The sequence below is a fragment of the Aquarana catesbeiana genome, linkage group LG10 (assembly GCF_042186555.1).
Source record: "Aquarana catesbeiana isolate 2022-GZ linkage group LG10, ASM4218655v1, whole genome shotgun sequence".
Lineage (NCBI taxonomy): Eukaryota > Metazoa > Chordata > Amphibia > Anura > Ranidae > Aquarana > Aquarana catesbeiana.
In genome coordinates this window covers 88,782,808-88,801,419 of record NC_133333.1, presented here as the reverse complement: position 1 = coordinate 88,801,419, position 18,612 = coordinate 88,782,808, and the positions used below count along the sequence as shown (strand labels likewise).

General features: G+C 41.8%; 1 protein-coding gene across 4 annotated transcripts in view; it reads left to right on the top strand.

Moving 5' to 3' along the window:
- The window catches only part of SIDT2 (SID1 transmembrane family member 2), a 114,765-nt gene that overhangs the window by 53,519 nt on the left and 42,634 nt on the right, over window positions 1-18,612 (top strand). For 2 of the 4 annotated variants that reach the window (XM_073602374.1, XM_073602373.1), the window contains exons 7-12: window positions 3,040-3,123; window positions 5,281-5,380; window positions 8,636-8,701; window positions 8,781-8,874; window positions 12,573-12,631; window positions 18,290-18,301. In XM_073602374.1, the coding sequence (XP_073458475.1) occupies window positions 3,040-3,123; window positions 5,281-5,380; window positions 8,636-8,701; window positions 8,781-8,874; window positions 12,573-12,631; window positions 18,290-18,301 (415 nt within the window). The remainder of the gene's footprint in view (window positions 1-3,039; window positions 3,124-5,280; window positions 5,381-8,635; window positions 8,702-8,780; window positions 8,875-12,572; window positions 12,632-18,289; window positions 18,302-18,612) is intronic. The other 2 variants (XM_073602376.1, XM_073602375.1) reach the window with 1 other exon arrangement.

The window sequence follows — 18,612 nt, the reverse complement described above, 5'->3', positions numbered from 1 at the left end:
ACGATCTGCTGTTTTTCGCTCAAACCAGAGAAATGCTTCAGCAGAACTTGGTCAGAGCTCTTGCTCACCTAGAGTCCATAGGATGGATCTTAAACCTCAAGAAGTCGAATCTAGTTCCCTCGCTGGAGGCATTATTCTTGGGGTACCGTATTAACTCAGTGGAGCAAAAGATCGGTCTTCCAGAAGAAAAGGAGAAAAAGCTGGTGGAAGTAGTGTCGTTGTTGCAGTCCAGTCAGCTCCTGTCCATCAGGAAGATCATGTCAGCATTGAGAACCTTGATCTCTTCCATACATGCAATTCAGTGGGCAAGACTTAATTTCAGACCCCCGCAAAGTTTCGTGTTAAAGTCTGGGATCACCAGCAGGATTCGCTTCAGCAGAACTTGGTCAGAGCTCTTGCTCACCTAGAGTCCATAGGATGGATCTTAAACCTCAAGAAGTCGAATCTAGTTCCCTCGCTGGAGGCATTATTCTTGGGGTACCGTATTAACTCAGTGGAGCAAAAGATCGGTCTTCCAGAAGAAAAGGAGAAAAAGCTGGTGGAAGTAGTGTCGTTGTTGCAGTCCAGTCAGCTCCTGTCCATCAGGAAGATCATGTCAGCATTGAGAACCTTGATCTCTTCCATACATGCAATTCAGTGGGCAAGACTTAATTTCAGACCCCCGCAAAGTTTCGTGTTAAAGTCTGGGATCACCAGCAGGATTCGCTGGACTCGCTAGGGAAGGTCCCCACAGTGAAAAGGAGAACCAGACAAGGTTTTTAGCAGGTCTGTTATGGTCCTTCCCGGTCCAAGTGAGGTTAAGATTTATTCCAGCTCCTGGGGTTGGGGGGCTCACATGAGCTGTCGCTGGGCTCAGGGCTCATGGTCCACAAGAGAAGCAGTAAGATCCTCAAATTGGAGGGGACTAAAAGCAATATAAATGGCCTTTCTGACGTTTGCCAGAGAAGTTCAAGGATTTCACGTACAGGTCCTATCAGACAACACCACTGTGGTGGCCTACATAAATAGACAGGGGGCACCAGAAGCAGAGTTATTCAGTGCCTAGCAGGAAGTATTCTAAGATGGGCAGAGCTTCATATTCTATCCTTGTCTGCGGTCCATCTAAGGGGGTCTCTAAACAAGATGGCAGACTTCCTCAGCAGAGACCAGGTATACGAAACAGAGTGGAACCCGGAAAACTTCAATATGATCGTCAAGAAATGAGGGCAACCGAAAGTAGATCTTTGTGACTCAGAAAAATGGACAGGTGTCTCTCTCTCTTTTTCTTCCCGAGCAGAACCGAGCCATCCCTGGGGTTAGATGCTCTGGCGCACAGTTTGAAGTTTCACCTCTGTGGAAAATCCAGAAAGAGGATACGATAGTAATTCTCATCACTCCCTAAGCTCAATAATAGTATGCAATGCCAAGCTGCGGTTTCCAAAGCGAGGAAAGTCCTTTCTTGTATTAAGAGAGGTATGGACTCCAGAGAGAGATCATTTTGCCCCTGTACAATCTGACCTCATTTGGAATATGCAGTTCAGTTTTGGGCACCAGTTCTCAAAAAAGGTTATCGGGGAGCTGGAGAAAGTGCAGAGAAGGGCAACCAAACTGATAAGAGGCATGGAGGAGCTCAGCTATGAGGAAAGATTAGAGGAACTGAATTTATTCTCTCTTGAGAAGAGGAGATTAAGGGGGATATGATCACCATGCATAAATATATAAGGGGTCCATATAGTGAACTTGGTGTTGAGTTATTAACTTTACGGTCAACACTGAGGGCACTCTACGTCTAGAGGAAAAGAGATTTCATCTCCAAATATGGAAAGGTTTCTTCACAGTAAGAGCTGTGAAAACGTGGAATTAGACTCCCATCAGAGGTGGTTCTGTCCAGCTCAGTAAATTGCTTTAGGAAAGGCCTGGATTCTTTCCTAAATGTACATAATATAACTGGATACTAACATTTATAGGTAAAGTTGATCCAGGGAAAATCTGATTGCCTCTCTGGGATCAGGAAGGAATTTTTTTCCCCTGCTGTAGCAACATGGATCCTGCTTTTCTGGTGTTTTTTTCGCCTTCCTCTGGATCAAATGTGGGTATAGGATTGGGTATATTGGATTGTATGATATTATTTTTTTTTTTTTTTTTTATGGTTGAACTAGATGGACGTGTCTTTTTTTCAACCTGACTAACTATGTAACTATGGCACCTTCCGTTGAGACAGGACCTGCTGTTACAAAGTCCTCTACTTCACCAGGAGATAGCGAAGCTAAAACTCAGTTTGGCTTCTGAAGAGCAGCTTTTGAGGAAGAAGGGATTTTCGGATAGGTTGGTAGCTACCCTCCTATCTAGCAGAAAGAGTGTTACCAGAGCCATTTATTCCAAAGTCTGGAAAGTTTTCAACTCCTGGTGCACTATGTCCGGCAGGTCTGTAAAGGATATTTCTTCAATTCTGGAATTCTACTTTAGATGATATTGTTTGCAGTTGGTGTTTTAGTTGAAAGTTTACCGGTAATAGCTTTTTTTTTTTTTTTTAAATGGTTTTTATTTGCCATACACATAATCATTGGCAAACAGAGCAGCTGAACAGTATATTTCTTGCTGTAACACCAGCCAGTCATGCAGCGCAACAGCGCATACATACAACTCAGCATAAAGTTCCAGGTCCAGATTTAAATTAGAAATCGTAGTATTCATTTTGTATAATTTTATCATTGTTTGTACATGTATGGCAACAACTTGTAGACCTATCATAAAACTTTTACAAAAAAGTGCATAATTTATTTCTTCTGAATACCGTCCCTAATCCAGATTGCAGTTTCCCTGGTGAGTCTTTGACCACCGTTCCATCTCCATTATCCGAGTAAAAGCTAATATGGCCCTCACCCTGCGGCTGCAAAATTATCAGACCCAACATGGTACCCTGCTTGTCGCCTTGTATGCCATTCTTTCCCAGGGTGGCCTGTTACTCTATCCACCTATACCATATTTTTATTAATTTTTTGGGACATCCTAACATTAATAGCTTTTTTATTTGCAAACATTGTCGCTTTTTTATTGCAGTGCCCAGTATATGACCTCGATAATAATGTGGCTTTCACTGGCATGTATCAGACGATGACCAAAAAAGCTGCCATCACAGTGCAGGTGACTGAGCTTTGTGTTTTAATTCCCTACTGTCTTCTCCATTTATACAAGTTTGAATGTCAGTGTTTTTTCTTATTTAAACAGCATCTAAGCTATTTAATCCTTTATCTGTTTTTCTATATGCCTAGAAGCTTAAAGAGTAACTCCACTTTCGTTTGGGAAAAAAAAATAGCAAAAAAATTTAAAAAATAATATAGCGTGTACAATTGCGATACAAGTCATATTGTAATTTTCATTCTGCAGCCGCTGTAATTTTCTATGAATGCAATATGGCTATTTGGAGTTGTTCTGTACACAGAATGTGTACTGACCACTCCCCAGAAACATCATTTCCTGCTTGTGTGATTGGTTCACCAGTTTTCCCAGAAGTCTGCCTAAGATACAAGTCAGATTTCAGGCATCCCCTGCAACAAAAATGTCCTTTTTGGTGAGAGATTTCCAATAGGAAATCGCATCTAAAAGGATGCAGGCACAGCAGCTTTCCTTATTAGTGCTCTGCAGCTGCCACAGCTGACTGATAATTATGAAACCACTACCATTAGACCTACTTAGCACAGAGGCAGAGACAAATACACAGGGATTTCTTCAGAATAACAAAAGGTAGGAATCTGCAACAAAGCGTGTTATAATCCTTACAATATACATATACATCACCCAGGGGGGAATGTTTTTTCTTTTTTTTCCCAACAAAGTGGAGTTATGCTTTAACCACTTCCGGACCACTGCACGCCGATGTACGTCCTCACTTTTAGGACGGATATCGTTGATATGGCAGCAGCTAGCTGCCATAACCCCAGTATAGCCGTTTTCAGCTGGCGGTCTGGTACAAGATAAGTGGTCTCTGCGGCAGATTTGCCACAATATCACTTTTATCGGTGGCGGGAGAGGCCCCCCCCCTCCCGCCGCGATCCGGTATCCTCCGCCACTTACCGGAGCCGTCGGCAGCGGCAGGGGCAATTGGATCCTTCCCGTGGCTGTGCATGGAGACGAGTGAGGGGAAGATGGACCCCACCCGTCTCCATGACACTGCAGGGCGGAAGCGACGTCAAAACGTCACTTCCGCCCATAGCTCTTAAAGGGCCGTTTTTGTTTTTCATTTTTTTTAAATGACAAATTTTTTTTTTTTTTTTTTCTTATTGCATTTTAGTGTATATGACCCCAGATCTCATATTTAAGAGGTTCTGTCATGCTTTGTTTCTATTACAAGGGATGTTTACATTCCTTGTAATAGGAATAAAAGTGACACAATTTTTTTTTTTTTTCAAACCGTGTAAAAATAAAAGGTAAAATAAATTAAAAAAAAAAAAAATTTTAAACACGCCCCGTCCCGCCAAGCTCGTATGCAGAAGCGAACGCATACGCAAGTAGCGCCGCATATGAAAGCGGTGTTCAAACCACACATGTGAGGTATCGCCGCAATCGGTAAAGTGAGAACAATAATTCTAGCCCTTGAACTCAAAACATGCAGCCTGTAGAATTTTTTAAATGTTGCCTATGGAGATTTTTAAGGGTTAAAGTTTGTCACCATTCCACGAGCGGGTGTTATTTTGAAGCGTGACATGTTGGGTATCAATTTACTCGCGTAACATTATCTTTCACAATATAAAAAAAATTGGGCTAACTTTACTGTTGTCTTATTTTTTAATTCAAAAAAGTGTATTTTTTCAAAAAAGGTGCTCTTGTAAGACCGCTGCGCAAATACGTTGTGACAGAAAGTATTGCAACAACCGCCGTTTTATTCTCTAGGGTTTTAGAAAAAAAACGTATAATGTTTGGGGGTTCTAAGTAATTCTCTAGCAAAAAAAAAATGTTTTTAACTTGTAAACAACACATCTAAAAAAGAGGCCCGGTCATTAAGTGGTTAAGATATATAGTTATCTAAAACTTCTGTCGAAAATTTTTTTGTTTTTACTAATCTTCCCTATCAATGTATGGAACATGACATGATCTATGCTGATGTTAATCATCATTAAATTTGACATGGCATCACTTTAATGTAAATGATCAATGTATGTGATATGGCTATACTGGATGTTTGTGTTGACGTCCCTGGTGTGTGTATGGGCTGTGATACATTTTATCAGTATGCGGTAGGCTGCTGCTTTGTTTCTCCCATTTTAAAAGCTCAAGCCTTAATGCTCTCCCATCGCCTTTCAGAAAAAGGATTTTAACCAGGGTGGTTTCTATGTTGTCGTTGTGGTAAAAACAGAGGATGAAGCCTGTGGTGGAGGCCTGCATTATTATCCCTTAAATCCAGGTATCTCTTTCTGTCTCAAGCACTCATTTTTTCGCTTCAATCTAAGCTCCAGAAAAACAGCCGAATAATAGTTGAAATGCTTATAGCAGAGCTTGTTTACATGCCAAAGTATTTGTTTTCATCCATCCAGTCTTGAGAATTGAACAGCTCTGCAGTACAGCACAGGCAGCTCTACGTAAACTGTATATAGTGGTGTCATCTCTCCACTTCTAGCCTGCTGACTGGCTGCTTCTCCTCCTATCAACACGTTCTGTGTCAGGAGATTTGCATGCAGTGCACCCTATTGGTCCCAGTCCTGCCTCTCCCTCTTCCAGTCTGAGGACCACTGTATAGAGGATTGCATGTGGCTTTTAGCAAGTAAAATTGTGGTACTTATACTAGCTTCATTTTAAAACGTGCATTGATTTGTGTATTTTATATCTACCTGGAGTTTAGTTTTAATACTATTATGCTTTGCTCTATATACTGAAGCCCTGAGTAATGTTTTTCTTCATATTTTAAATCATTTCACTCTCGAGCATATACATAAAATCTGCATTTTTGGCTATAAAATTACTTAAAAACCAAGAACAGTATATATTTTCTGAAAGCAGAGGTCTTGAACAATAAAAAATATAGTGGTTGCTTTTTTTTTATTATTATTATTTTACACAATATTTGTGCAACAGTTTATCAAATCGGTTTCTCTATAGTGCTCAGATCACTTTTACATGACAGTGGGGAGCAGGCTGAAGAAAATAAATACAAGCTCATGGCTGCTACTGTTTTAAACCCATGTTCACAGAGACAAAATGGTTAAAGCTAATCTCCAGGTTTCATTTAACTTTAAATGGTTCATTTGGACCTAGCTGGTCCAAATGAACTATTTACTTCACTAACCTTGGCTGAGTGTGCTGTATAAACTTTATGTAGCCTCATCTACATACAGTATACAGTGCTGTGTTCGTGCAGTATGTTGGGAACTTCCTGTACCACTCCTGGGCCAAAATCATGTTGGCTGCTCAGCTATTCACAGGGAGCTTTGTATTCTATGAATTAATACAACGCTTCCTCTTCAGCCCAAGTCAGGCAATCATAGGAAGCTTTGTTTTCACTCACAGAATACAAAGCTTCATGTGAAAAGATGAGCACCACTCAGCCTGACTTTTGCTCTGGAACCAGGATGGGAAGTTCCCATCCCTCTGTCAGAACATAGCACTCTATGAGGCTGAAGTTACATTACGGAAAATTGTTTCCATACTTACTTAAGGAAAATTATGGTAAGTATGGCACCAACTTTCTGTATTCCTAGATCAAATCATGTCAGCCTACTAGTGGGAAGTAGCTAGCAGATAAAAAAAAAAAAAAAAAAAAAAGAGAACATGTACTGCAATTTTTTTTTTTTATAATTAAACATGCCCTCTGGACAAGGCTGCAGAGAGAACGGAATCCCCTAAAGAATTTGAAAGACCATAGGTCATGCCTAGCTGGTAATGGTGGATAAAGGTGTTTGGGGACCTCCAACTTGCTGCCTTGCACACCAGTTCTGCCAGGACCTTGGTGTAACTCGCCCACAAAGCTGCTGTTGGCCTTGTAGAATGAACCACAAGTTCTACCGTAGGGGGAAGACCCATAGTCTTGTAAGCCTGCTTGATCGCTTGCACTATCCAAGACAAGATGATTCTAGGAAAGGCAGCCTGACCCTTCCTTGGACCATCCGGTAGGATGAACAGGTTTTCCACTTTTCTGATTTCTTCTGTCCTGTGCTAGTAAGTAGTCCGCTCTGGTCCAATCCTCCCTGGTCTGGAGACTCCATGGCTTGGCTAAGGGATGGGAGAGCTACCTCCTAGTTCAAATGAAAAGTGGTTGAAACCTTTTGAAAAAAAATGCTGGAGTCGAGCAAAGGACCACTTTGTCCTGGAAGAATAAGGAGGCTTTGAGGAAAAAGCCTGGGTCTCTGACACCCGTCTGGCCAATGTCACTGCTGTCAACAGCACAGTCTTCAACGTCAAAGATCTCTAGAAAATAGTCTCATTTGCCCAAAAGGCTCCTGCATTAATGCACGTGGAACCAATGGCAAGTCTTGCTTCAGAAAAGTTGAGGTTTAAACTGATGGTATTGTAAATTAGTCCCTTATCCAAGGCAGACTGCAGAAATTCCAAAATATTTTTTGTGAAGGCCTCAAACGGTCAAAGCACTTAAGGTCAGTAACTTCAAAGAATTTCTTCCAAACCTGATAATAGGTGGCATTAGTAGACCACTTCCTAGCCCTGAGCAGGGTACTTTGGACCTCCTCTGCAATAGCTAAACTGGAAAACCTGCACCTTTTTTAACCTCCATACCATCAAATTGAGGCGACTCAAATTGGGGTGGACGTTTAGGAGTAGATTCCTGGCTAAAGAGAGTAAGGTGCTGTTATTTTGCCTCAGCAGTGGGAACCATGGTCAGTTGGGCCAAAAGAGAATGACTGCAATTGCATCCTCCCTCTTGCGGTGGATCCTTAATATTGTCTTCATAATTAGGGATGTAAGGGGAAAGACATGCATGCTGACCCACTGCCTGTGAAGTGTAGTATTGCAAAAAGAACCTCAGAAGTCATCTGTGGATGCTGTGGCCCTCAGACATATGTCTGGTGTCCTCTACGTTGAAAAAAATCTCCTGAAGATATCTGCTGTTCAAGGACCACTCGTGGTCTATAAAGTGACGACTCAGGCCATCTGCTACAGAATTCTCCACCCCTGGGAGATAGGATGCTGTCAGAGAAAGTAGATTCTGTTCTGCCCATCAAAATATTTCTGTAGCAATCTGAAATAGCGGTAAGCTCTTTAAGAGGCCAAATTCGTTAATACTATTGAAAATGTAATTTTTTTTATGGAAGGTGCTTTTAAAAACGTACCTGGTTAGTAGGCTCTCACCTTGATTCATTACCTTGCTTCTGTTCACCTCCCCATAGAAAAAAACAGTAGTTCTGCACATAGAACACGATTCTCCTCCCTCTTATATTGCAGTGCCTGGTCTTCGAGTAGCAGGTTATAGAGCCCGGGCTCTGTCACATGGTAGGGAGGAGTTTGCCCAGTTATGTGCCAGAATCAACTTTCAGGAAAAGGCAAATTTGCATATATGATTGTGGGGGTATTATGGGGATCGGTGCAGCCAATAGGAGTTGGTGGCCAGTGTGTAATACCAGATGTCCCTGCTACACAGAGGGAACGCGGGATTGTTTTTTCATGGTAGATGCATCTGAAGTCTTAATGATTATGCTTGTTTTTTTTTCAGATACCCCTATAGAGCATGGAGACCGCCAAAAGATGCTGGAAGTCTTGGTCAGCCCTGCCATTAGCAGTATGTAGATTGGATAGTATGGGGGGATTTTTTTATGTGTCCATTTCATCATGCTTACATTGTGTCTTTTCTCTCTCAGGGACTACTTATGTTGGTGGGATGCTGTTCTGTTTAGGTGTTTTCTTATCTTTCTACATATTTGCACTACTCATATATTGCTTGGAGCAATGGAGGTAAGCTTCGAATGACAGAAAGAAATGGCTGATAAATGTTAATAATATGTCAATAATATATCTGCCAATAGCAAAGTAAAAGCTGATATTAACAGTATGCCATCTGTGAAATTCTTTCCTTGTTGCCTCATGGTATGGCAAGAATTTTTAGCGTAAACTCTACATGATGAGTTGGAGCTAGTCAGGGCTCAGCAGTAAATCCTAGTATGCCTAGGACACAGAATCTTAGAAAGGACAAGGAGATTTCTGGGTGCCAGACAATGAGCCCTGATTATTGTGAACATTTAGAAGTAATTCTGTACATCGGTTAAAAGATTTGACTTTCATTTGGACAAGTGAATGTTTAAACATGGGACAAATTATTCTGCTTTGGCACAATCAGCATCATATGTTTAGATTTATGCCCTTTCTTTTTAGTTATAGAATTCCTCCGATGTTGATTGTAATATACAGATGTAACCGCCTAAAAGCTTCAGTAAGCACCCACATAGTCAAAAACTCTGAAGGGCTTGTTACGATATAAAAACCTTACATGTGAACTAATGCCGCGTACACATGGTCGGATTTTCCGACGGAAAATATTTGATGGGAGCCTTTTGTCGGAAATTCCGACCGTGTGTAGGCTCCATCGGACATTTTCCATCGGAATTTCCGTCGAACAAAATTTGAGATCTGGTTCTCAAATTTTCCGACAACAAAATTTGTTGTTGGAAATTCCGATTGTGTGTACACAATTCCAATGCACAAAGTGCCACGTATGCTCGGAATCAAGCACAAGAGCAGCACTGGCTATTGAACTTAATTTTTCTCGGCTCGTCGTACGTGTTGTACGTCACCGTGTTCTTGACGTTCGGAATTTCCAGCCAACTTTGTGTGACCGTGTGTATGCAAGGCAAGTTTAAGCCGACATCCATCGGAAAAAAAACATGGATTTTGTTGTCGGAATGTGCAATCGTGTGTACGCAGCATAACACTTGATCCCCACCTTCGCTGTACTGGAGTTCAGCTTTAACTTTAACATTTCTTAAAGGGTTAGTTCACCTTTACAGAAAAAAATGTGACGGTGAACTAACCCTAGACACCCTATCGATCCCGCTGTATTTGTCTCCGGCGATCCTGAGCTGACAGGGCTCCTATAGCCCATTCAGTGGTCTGGGGTTTTGAAATCCTCACTGTTCTCCCTTTTCTCTGTCAGTGCTTCCAGGATGGTCCAGATGGATTCTGATTGGTCAGCACTGTCACATGGATGCGCTGTCCATTTAGAAGCTGATCTGTCCTGAAAGCACTAATGGAGAATAAGGGGAAAAGTGGTGATTTAAAATCCCCAGACTGTTGGACTGGCTGTGAGAGCCCTGACTGTTCAGGAGGTGAGGAGGGGGAAGTACAGGGGGGTCCGGGGTTTGGGGAGGGGGGTCTGTTGTTCACATTTTTAAAAGAAAAAATTTCCCTGTAAAGGTCAACTAACCCTTTGATAAATGTTTTTCAAAACAGGTTGGACTATTTAATGAATTAAAGGTGAACTCCAGCCTTTCCTTCAGTCTTGCAAATTCGTACAGGTTCACTAGCTGTACTGCAATTGCTTACGCTCACTTAACTACATTAAAAGCTGCAGCAAGTCAGATAGAGCTCACCTCATTCCTGGCTGGAGTGGCTCATCTAAATCTTATTTTAGGCTTACTGGCCACCCCCTTTTCATTGATTGGATTTCAATTCTTTTAGGCTGGGTTCACACTTATGCAAATTGGATGCGGGTTTCCCCACATCCAATTCGCATGACAGGAGATTGTGACAGGCTCTCCATGGAGCCGGTATACATATCTCCGTTGCAGCTGTGGAGCGGCTTGCACAGGGCCCCGGTGCGTTTTTGGCTCCAATTCAGGGCTGAATTCAGTCACAAATTCGGCCATAATTCGTCCCTGAAACGGAGAACAGGGATGCACTGGACCCCTGCTGTGAGCCGCATGCGTCGGAGGTGTGAACCCAGCCTCAATCATTGAGGCTCAGCATGTGTAGTTGTTACCTGGGGTGGTCTGCATGCAAATGTAGCCTGTGTAGCAATGTCCGCTACTCCAGGGTGACACCCACCCATCAAGGACTTTTGATACCTGCATAACTTATCCCGAGAACCAGCCCACTGCTTGCATCAGGGCTGTGGGGTACTGAGGTAGGGTGCTGTGATGTTTGCAGTAGATATGTACATCACCCTTCCAGCCTCTTCCACCAGCCATGATCTGCCTGCAATGTGTAGAGAAGCACAGAGTTGCAGTGGAAATATAATTGGGTCTAAAATATGATATGTGGTAAAAAACAGTAGTATGTTGAAAAAGGGGAAAAAGAAGGAACCAGGGAAGGCAAAATACAAAGCTAAAACTTTATTCTCTTAATATGGTGGTTGTCTTTTTTAAATGCAGACACATTTGTTTACTCTGTAGTTTTCTTGCCAAGTCCTGAATAGCAGGCTTTGACATCTACTTGAAACACATTTTGGCATTCGCTTTAGGACTGACTCTCACCATAACAGGCATGGCAAGTCATGTGGTTATACATTTCGGAAAAATCGAATTCAGTAGGCTTGTTTTGCGACTATGTAAGCCAGCTCACAAAACATGCAGGCTGCAGAATTATTTCCCAATGCACTGCCCTGTGTGGCAGTGGGATTGCAATACATGTCAATTCTTTTTTTTGCCGTCATATTTTACAAGCGCAATACAGTTTAAGTCGCAGAGCTTTCGTTATTTTTCGATGTGTCCAAAATGTTTGGCCCTTGTTCCATACAATACTGTCTATTATAGGAAATCACAATCATAACATTGTTCGGATCTGAGCATGTTTTCTAAACTTGCTGTTGCTTTGCAAAGATAACAGATTGCATATGTGCTCATACATAGGTCTTTGGCTAAGATTTGTTCATCAAAACATGACAGCGGTTAACATGATTGCAGAGCAATATCTGTTTTACTTTGTCTCCAAAACATAGCTTAGTGGATGGCTCGTCATAAGTGGAATATGTGCAGACATTTGCAAAAGCTGCTGCTCTTAGCGACCATTGCTATAAAATGTAGTGGTATACAGCTTCATAGGCCACAGGCTGATTTGTATATCCCAGCAAAATACACCTTTAATGCATTCTGTATAGTCAATCACATGGAGATCACAAGGCTCATTTATAAATGAGAGCAGGGGATACATTTCGTTACAATTTTTTAGCAACTTAGACGTTACATTTTTAAATTTATTGACTGCTTTGAGAAACATTACCAGCTGTGTTTAATTAAGTTTTCATTCCAAAGTGCAATATCCTATAGCGACCTAACTTTTCTTCAGAATAAGGTCATTTCATGTCACTTATTGGTGCAGATTACTACATTGGCATTCTTGTCAAATAAAGCTGCAATGTTTACTCTGTTCTAGATTTATAAATGAGCTTCTAGGATCTATGTGGCAAACTAATAAAGAAATTAGGTACTTACCAGTCTAATCAATTGTCAGATAATACTCGTCATGAATTATAAGGAATAGTTACCCCGATTTGTGAAAAGTGTGATATAACTCACCCCCTACCTAATGGCTTCCGATATACAGTATATATTCAGGATACAGAGAAACTGTGTTGCACTTTGCCATATGAATTTTCAGAATAATAATAATAATCCCAAAGGGAAATTATTGAATTTCTCACGATCTGTTTTTGTATCTAGAAGAAACAAGAAAGAAGCAGGCTTGCTGCATTCTGTGGGTGCCCTGAATGATGAAACAGGTAATTATGCTCAGGGGAAGAAGCAGTTATAATTTGACAAAAATAGAAGAACATTTAAAGATATACCGTAATAGGGGCAATCCGCCTGAAACTGTTTTTGGTAGATGCTGGAGCCTTAAAGTGGAACTCTAGAAAACTAAAATGTTCTCCCTTGCAGTGGAGCTGTGGCTGTACTGCAAGGGTTAGCTGTTCGTTTATGCCTAGGGGACAGTAAAAAGCAGTTATCCTTACCTGATCTTCTGCTCCTGCAAGCTCCTCCACACTGCGACTGTCCTCCCCCCCCCCCCCCCCCCCCCCCAAGCAGTATTAAACCCAATAGTAAACTTGCAGCTTGTCAGCACTTACATGTGGTGACTGTGTTTTTTAAATGGTTTTTTTTTTTTTTTTTTTTGCTTTCTTTCCTTTATTTTCATCTCGTGATCCAGCCAATAAGTCTGTTGTTTTTCAAAAGAACAAGCTCTCTTGCAGATTGTATCAGGTTAGGGTGTTGAGACAAACGAATTAACATTGACAAGGGTGCTTATAATGATCAGCTTTTATTTATTCATGTATTCATATCAACCTATTGGAAAAGGAAAAACTGCTGGAACTGCTTATAAAGTCTTCATTGGAGTTTGGCTTCAATGTGTTAGTGTATTTAAATCTGCTAGTATAGCTAACATCCCCCCCCCCCCCCCCCACTGACGATGCTGCTGTCTGCTGTGCCCCTGTGGGTGTTCTAATACAGGAGGTGTGTTACTGGCCAGTTCACTGGGTAAAAACAGAGGGGAAAAAGTAAAAAAAAAAAAAATAATGCAGCCACCACATCTATTAATGGGTAAGCTGTGCTATATTACATTTTTGGTTTGGGGTTTAATACTGCTTTAATGAGTGAATATTTTTACCATAAAAGAAATGCTATAAGTAGGATACTGGGTTGTGGGATGTGCACATAAATAACTGGGCAGGGAATACACCGGATGGGATTGTTGGGGTCACTGGTGGCTTCTCTCCAGCAGGGATATTTCCTGGAATCAATGGATATGAAAGGTTCCTACTTGCACTTACCAATCTTTCCACCTCGCCAAAGGTTTCTGCCATTTGCGTTGGAGGGTCATCACATTGTTTGTGGCCCCTCCCATTCAGCCTGTTCACAGCTCCCAGAGTGTTCACCAAGGTCCTGGCTCCAGTTCTGTGGCATCTGCATACCCAGGGTATCCCTGTTATAGGGTAACTGGATGACTGACTTCTGAGGGAGCAATCTGCTTCTCTGCTGGAGACCAGAGTCATGCTTATCTCCAACCCACAGATTGGAGAATTTAGGCCAGACTGAATACATCCAGGCAAGAGTGATCCTCGCTCCAGACAATTTCTTGCTCTAAGGACCCAGGTGGACTTTCTGAAGACATTGACAACTGCCTCAGCTTCTACCTGATCTGCTTTTCAGGAAAGGAATTCCGGTGATTCTGATCACCCCGGCCTGACCCAAGAGGACTTGGTACTCTGACCCTTGGATTTGTCCAGATTGACCCGATCTGTTGCAAGGTCCATCCTTCTTTACAGTCGCTGGCATTAACGGCATGGCTGTTGAAGCCAGGGTCATGAGAGAGGGGAGTCTGATTCAACCATTCCTACTCTACTGAAGGCTCAGAAGGTGGCTTCAAGGAAAATCTACCAAAGAACTTGGAAGTCCTATTTTGCTTGATGTGCAGGTGGGAAATTTGATCCTCCCAAGTATGTCATGGGTTGTATCCTGGCTTTTCTTCAACCTGAAGTTGATCTGGGACTGGCGTTGAGTATGGTCAAGGGTCAGATTTTGGTCTTGGCGGTCCTTTTTAGAGATTGATTGACTCGCGTTCCTTGGTGAGTGCCTTTGTACAAGATGTCATGCATATTGTTTCACATAGGACCTCAACGTGGTACTTTCTGTATTGTTATTGCTTGAACCCATCAAGGATATATTTTTTTTTTGTCCTTTTGACTCAGAAGGTTCGTTTTCTGGTTGCCATTACTTCATAGTGGGTGAGGTTGGAAACAAGACACAAGTCCATCAAGTCCAACCTATGTGTGTAATTAATAGTCAGTATTACCTTGTATATCCCTGTATGTTGTGGTCGTTCAGGTGCTTATCTAATAGTTTTTTATAACTATCGATGCCCCCCGCTGAGACCATCACCTATGGAAGGGAATTCCACATCCACTTCGACTTGCAAAGTTTTATAGTTGGCTGCTCTTTCCTGTTGCTGGTGCTACAGCCGTGACAAGGTCGTTCTATGATCCCAGCCGAAATTTAAACTTAACTTAAGGTGGTTTCTTGGTTCCATCTCAACCAGGACATTATGTTGCCTTCTTTCTGTCCTAAGCTGCAGACGCCAGGAGACCAGGCTCTTTGCACTTTGGATGTGGTTTGTGCTATCATGTGTTACCTGAAGTTGAAAACATGCAAGTATCGCGCTGGCAAAAAACAATTAGAAAAATTGTAAATCATAAATAAACCAAATTTTGCCATGCTAAAATGTGATGGAAAAATGATCTAATAAAACAAAAGTCAAATAGTGTAGTGTTTCCAAAATCAAATTCAATATAAAATAAAATGAATCAAATTATGTGGAAAAATCCAAGTCCATCAAAAATAGTGAAGAAACAAAGTGTACGGTGAAGATTTCAATCCAGACTGTGAATCACCCAGATGTGCTGCCACCACAGAGTAAAATGGACTCTTACCAGAGCATGTGGATCCTTTAATTACTGAGTCAAACAAGCTATATCCGTTCGTATGTTCTCTGTAGTATAAACCTTTTATTTCTACCTCCTTCGTAATGGTTACTGTCACTTTCAACACCAATGCTGGTTTAATATGCTGGGTCTTGTGTGTCCAGCGCAGAAAAAGCTAGTCTGCCACAAAACATACAGTTTTCTTTTAGATCAGATAAGTGTCGGTTCTTCTCTACCGCTCCTTTTTGTGACGCTGAAGTTGACTGCTGCAATTTGTCAAAAAGGGTCATGCAGCTTCCAAGTCTATTTTTCAATGGATCTGTAAAACTATTTCTAAGACTTACGGTCTAAAGGGCAAAGTCCCATCATTTTTGGTGACCGTTCATCCTACCGGGAATATGGGTGCTTCCTGGGCTATTCAACATCAGGCTTTGATAGCTCATGTTTGTAAAGCTGCTGCGTGGTCTTTGGTGTATACTTTTGCAAAGTTTTACCAAGTGGATGTTAGAGCCGCTACCTTTTGGTCAGCATGTTTTGCTGGCTGCTGTGTGAGGGTCCAACCTGTTCAGGTTTTGTTGGTCAGGGCCAGTTGGCTTATGGCTGTGTTGCCCTCCCCTTATATTTAGTGCTTTGGGACATCCCTATTATCATGGATAAGAAGATGCTCTGTGTCCTGTGATGTACAATAAAGAAAATGGGCATTTTGTTTAAGTGGTAAAATCCTTTTCTTGGAGTACATCACAGGACACAGTTCCTGCCCTTTTCCTTTGTGGTTAATGGCTTGCTATGAAAACTGAAGCCTTGCCTAACGGGGGGGGGGGGGGGGAGGGGGGGGGGGGAGGGGGGGGGGTGTGTTATGCCATGGAGGCAGTTGTTTTTTTTGTCAATGTAAAAACACCAGCATAACCCTATCGTAATGGCTCTGTGTCCCTGAATACCTGTATATTGAACCTCTACTTCATTGGTGGACTTTAATTTACCTACTGTACACCGTGATTATTTATCTCCATACATAGGATTGGGTATCTGGTTTGACTCTTTGCTCAGATCGAGGGTGCTTTTTTAACTTCCCCTTTTTTATGATTGTTGTATTTTAATGTATATCCAATAAAATTTGTTAATTTTTTATACACAAACTGCCTCATGCTGTGCCTCCAAAGTCCGTAGTTTGAGAAGCTTTTGGTAGATTCTCTTTTTTTTCTATTACAATTTGGATGTTGGCAAGGTGAGGTCCTTTCTATGTGTCCCCGATGTACTCCAGGAAAAGGTAAATCAAAAATAATTTTTCCACAAGAAAAATCTGTCAAAAGTTGCCAGCCAATGCATTTTGAGGGTCATATACAAATCCCCCTTTATCAGGACTATAGTGCAGTAAAGACCCATTTTATGTAACCGTCTCTTTATAAATTGTCTCTATTGTATTATAGCCCTGTGAAGTGGGATTTTTGTATGGCCCCTAAAATGCATTGGCTGTCAACTTTTGATAGACCCTTTTATTATGGAAAATAAAAAGTCATGTGTGTACCTATGCCTATGTCTTGGTACTTTCATGTTTCCTTTCCATACAAGCTGGCTGTCCCAGAAACCACATTGGGATTCCATCAGGCAATAGAGCGCTGCCACACTTTAACAATTCCTTTTGTGTGTAAGCTGGTGATTCTGGAATACACTGCTTGCTCGGATGCTGCTTTTAACATGCAGAAATACTGGTATTAACCAAAAATGCCAGAACTAAGGATTTACTCATTCTAAATAAAACCTGCACTTGAATTTGGTCTATGATTGGCCATGAAGAAAGCACAGTGATCTCCACTTGCTTCCAGGGTACCGTGCTGAGAGGCCAGACTGATGTATTGTGAACACATCAGGTCGGCTTCTCAACACAGGGGCTATTCAGGGAATGCTTGGCATTTTCTAAATGCATGCAAAGTGTTTTTTTGATCGGTACAAGTGGAGAGGCGAGATTGGTGACGTCTCTCTCCACCTTGTCTATTCAGAGAACACTTTGCATTTATTCAGAGGATGCAAAGTGTACTCTTTGAATGGCGCCCTTGCCAAGTGGCTGACTTCCTGCACCATGTCAGTTGCTCAGCATGGAACTTGGAAGCAAGAAGAGATCACAGAAGTATCCGTGTCCAGCTTCCAGGGGCATCGGCCAGGTATGGTGTATATACATAGTTACATTGGTCCAAGCTGATCCAATGTAACTATGTAAAAATATACCATGCCCAGAATTCTTCCTTAGAAGAGAAGTAGGGCTCAAGCTCTTTTGACTCTACTTCTCCTGTGGGACACAGGAATGTACTTAGTACCACATTCCTGTGACCCAGATTCAGCCGAGAATGGGCTAAGTCCGCTGTCAGCTAACAGGACTCTCCTGGTTCAGACGCTAGAGGAATCCCGACTTGATTGTTGGGATCCACCTAGATGCCTAAGCAGCCACTGGCTCAGTTTCTCAGCAGCCACTCAGAGCCTGAGCCAGCTTCTCCGCCCCCCTCCACAGCCCGGGGCTCCAGTGGGCACTGGAGGGGCAGACCTAGGAGAGCCAGTGACTGATGGTCACCGTTCACTGCTCAGTGAAGGCTGAGAACTGAGCGATCAGCAATTTTTGATCTCTCAGTTCTCAGTCTTCGAGGCGGCGGGGGACCACTGCTGCATCTACCTAGGTAAATATGATAGTTTATTTTGAAATCCCACCCTGAGTGAAATTTCTGTCTTTAAACTTTTGCAGTGTTACTGGATAGGATTACTTACTTGTTGAACTGAACTGGTCTTTAGGTAAATGGCACTGTTTTGAAAATCAGAAATGCAAGCAAGAAATGTAAATGACGTGTAGATTGCATGCAGCAGTTGTTCACTCGTTTGACTCGATTAGGAAAATATCTTCATCTTCCTATGTATTTATTGTGATTTAACCAGTCATTATTCCTTTATTTTTCTGCTTTCGATGTTCACCATTTGCAGCCTCACTGCTCGGTAAGATTTGTGGGGAGATCTAATATTGAAGGGGAGCACTGAATGCCCTCAAGTATGACTGATAAACCCTTGGGTCTATAAACCCTGCATTACAGTGTGGCTTCTTTCTTGTCACATAACCATTTACTAACAAGATTTCATTCTCACGTGGAATTTTTTTTTACAAATCCTTAAAGTGACTTTGTACTGACATCTTCATCCATTTCTAGTCATTTGACATGATTATTCAAACCTTTTAAACAATATCTTAAGCCAGTCTTTTTTCTAGTCTTGAATAGAGTGGTGAAAGATTAAAGCTCCTATTGGGTTTT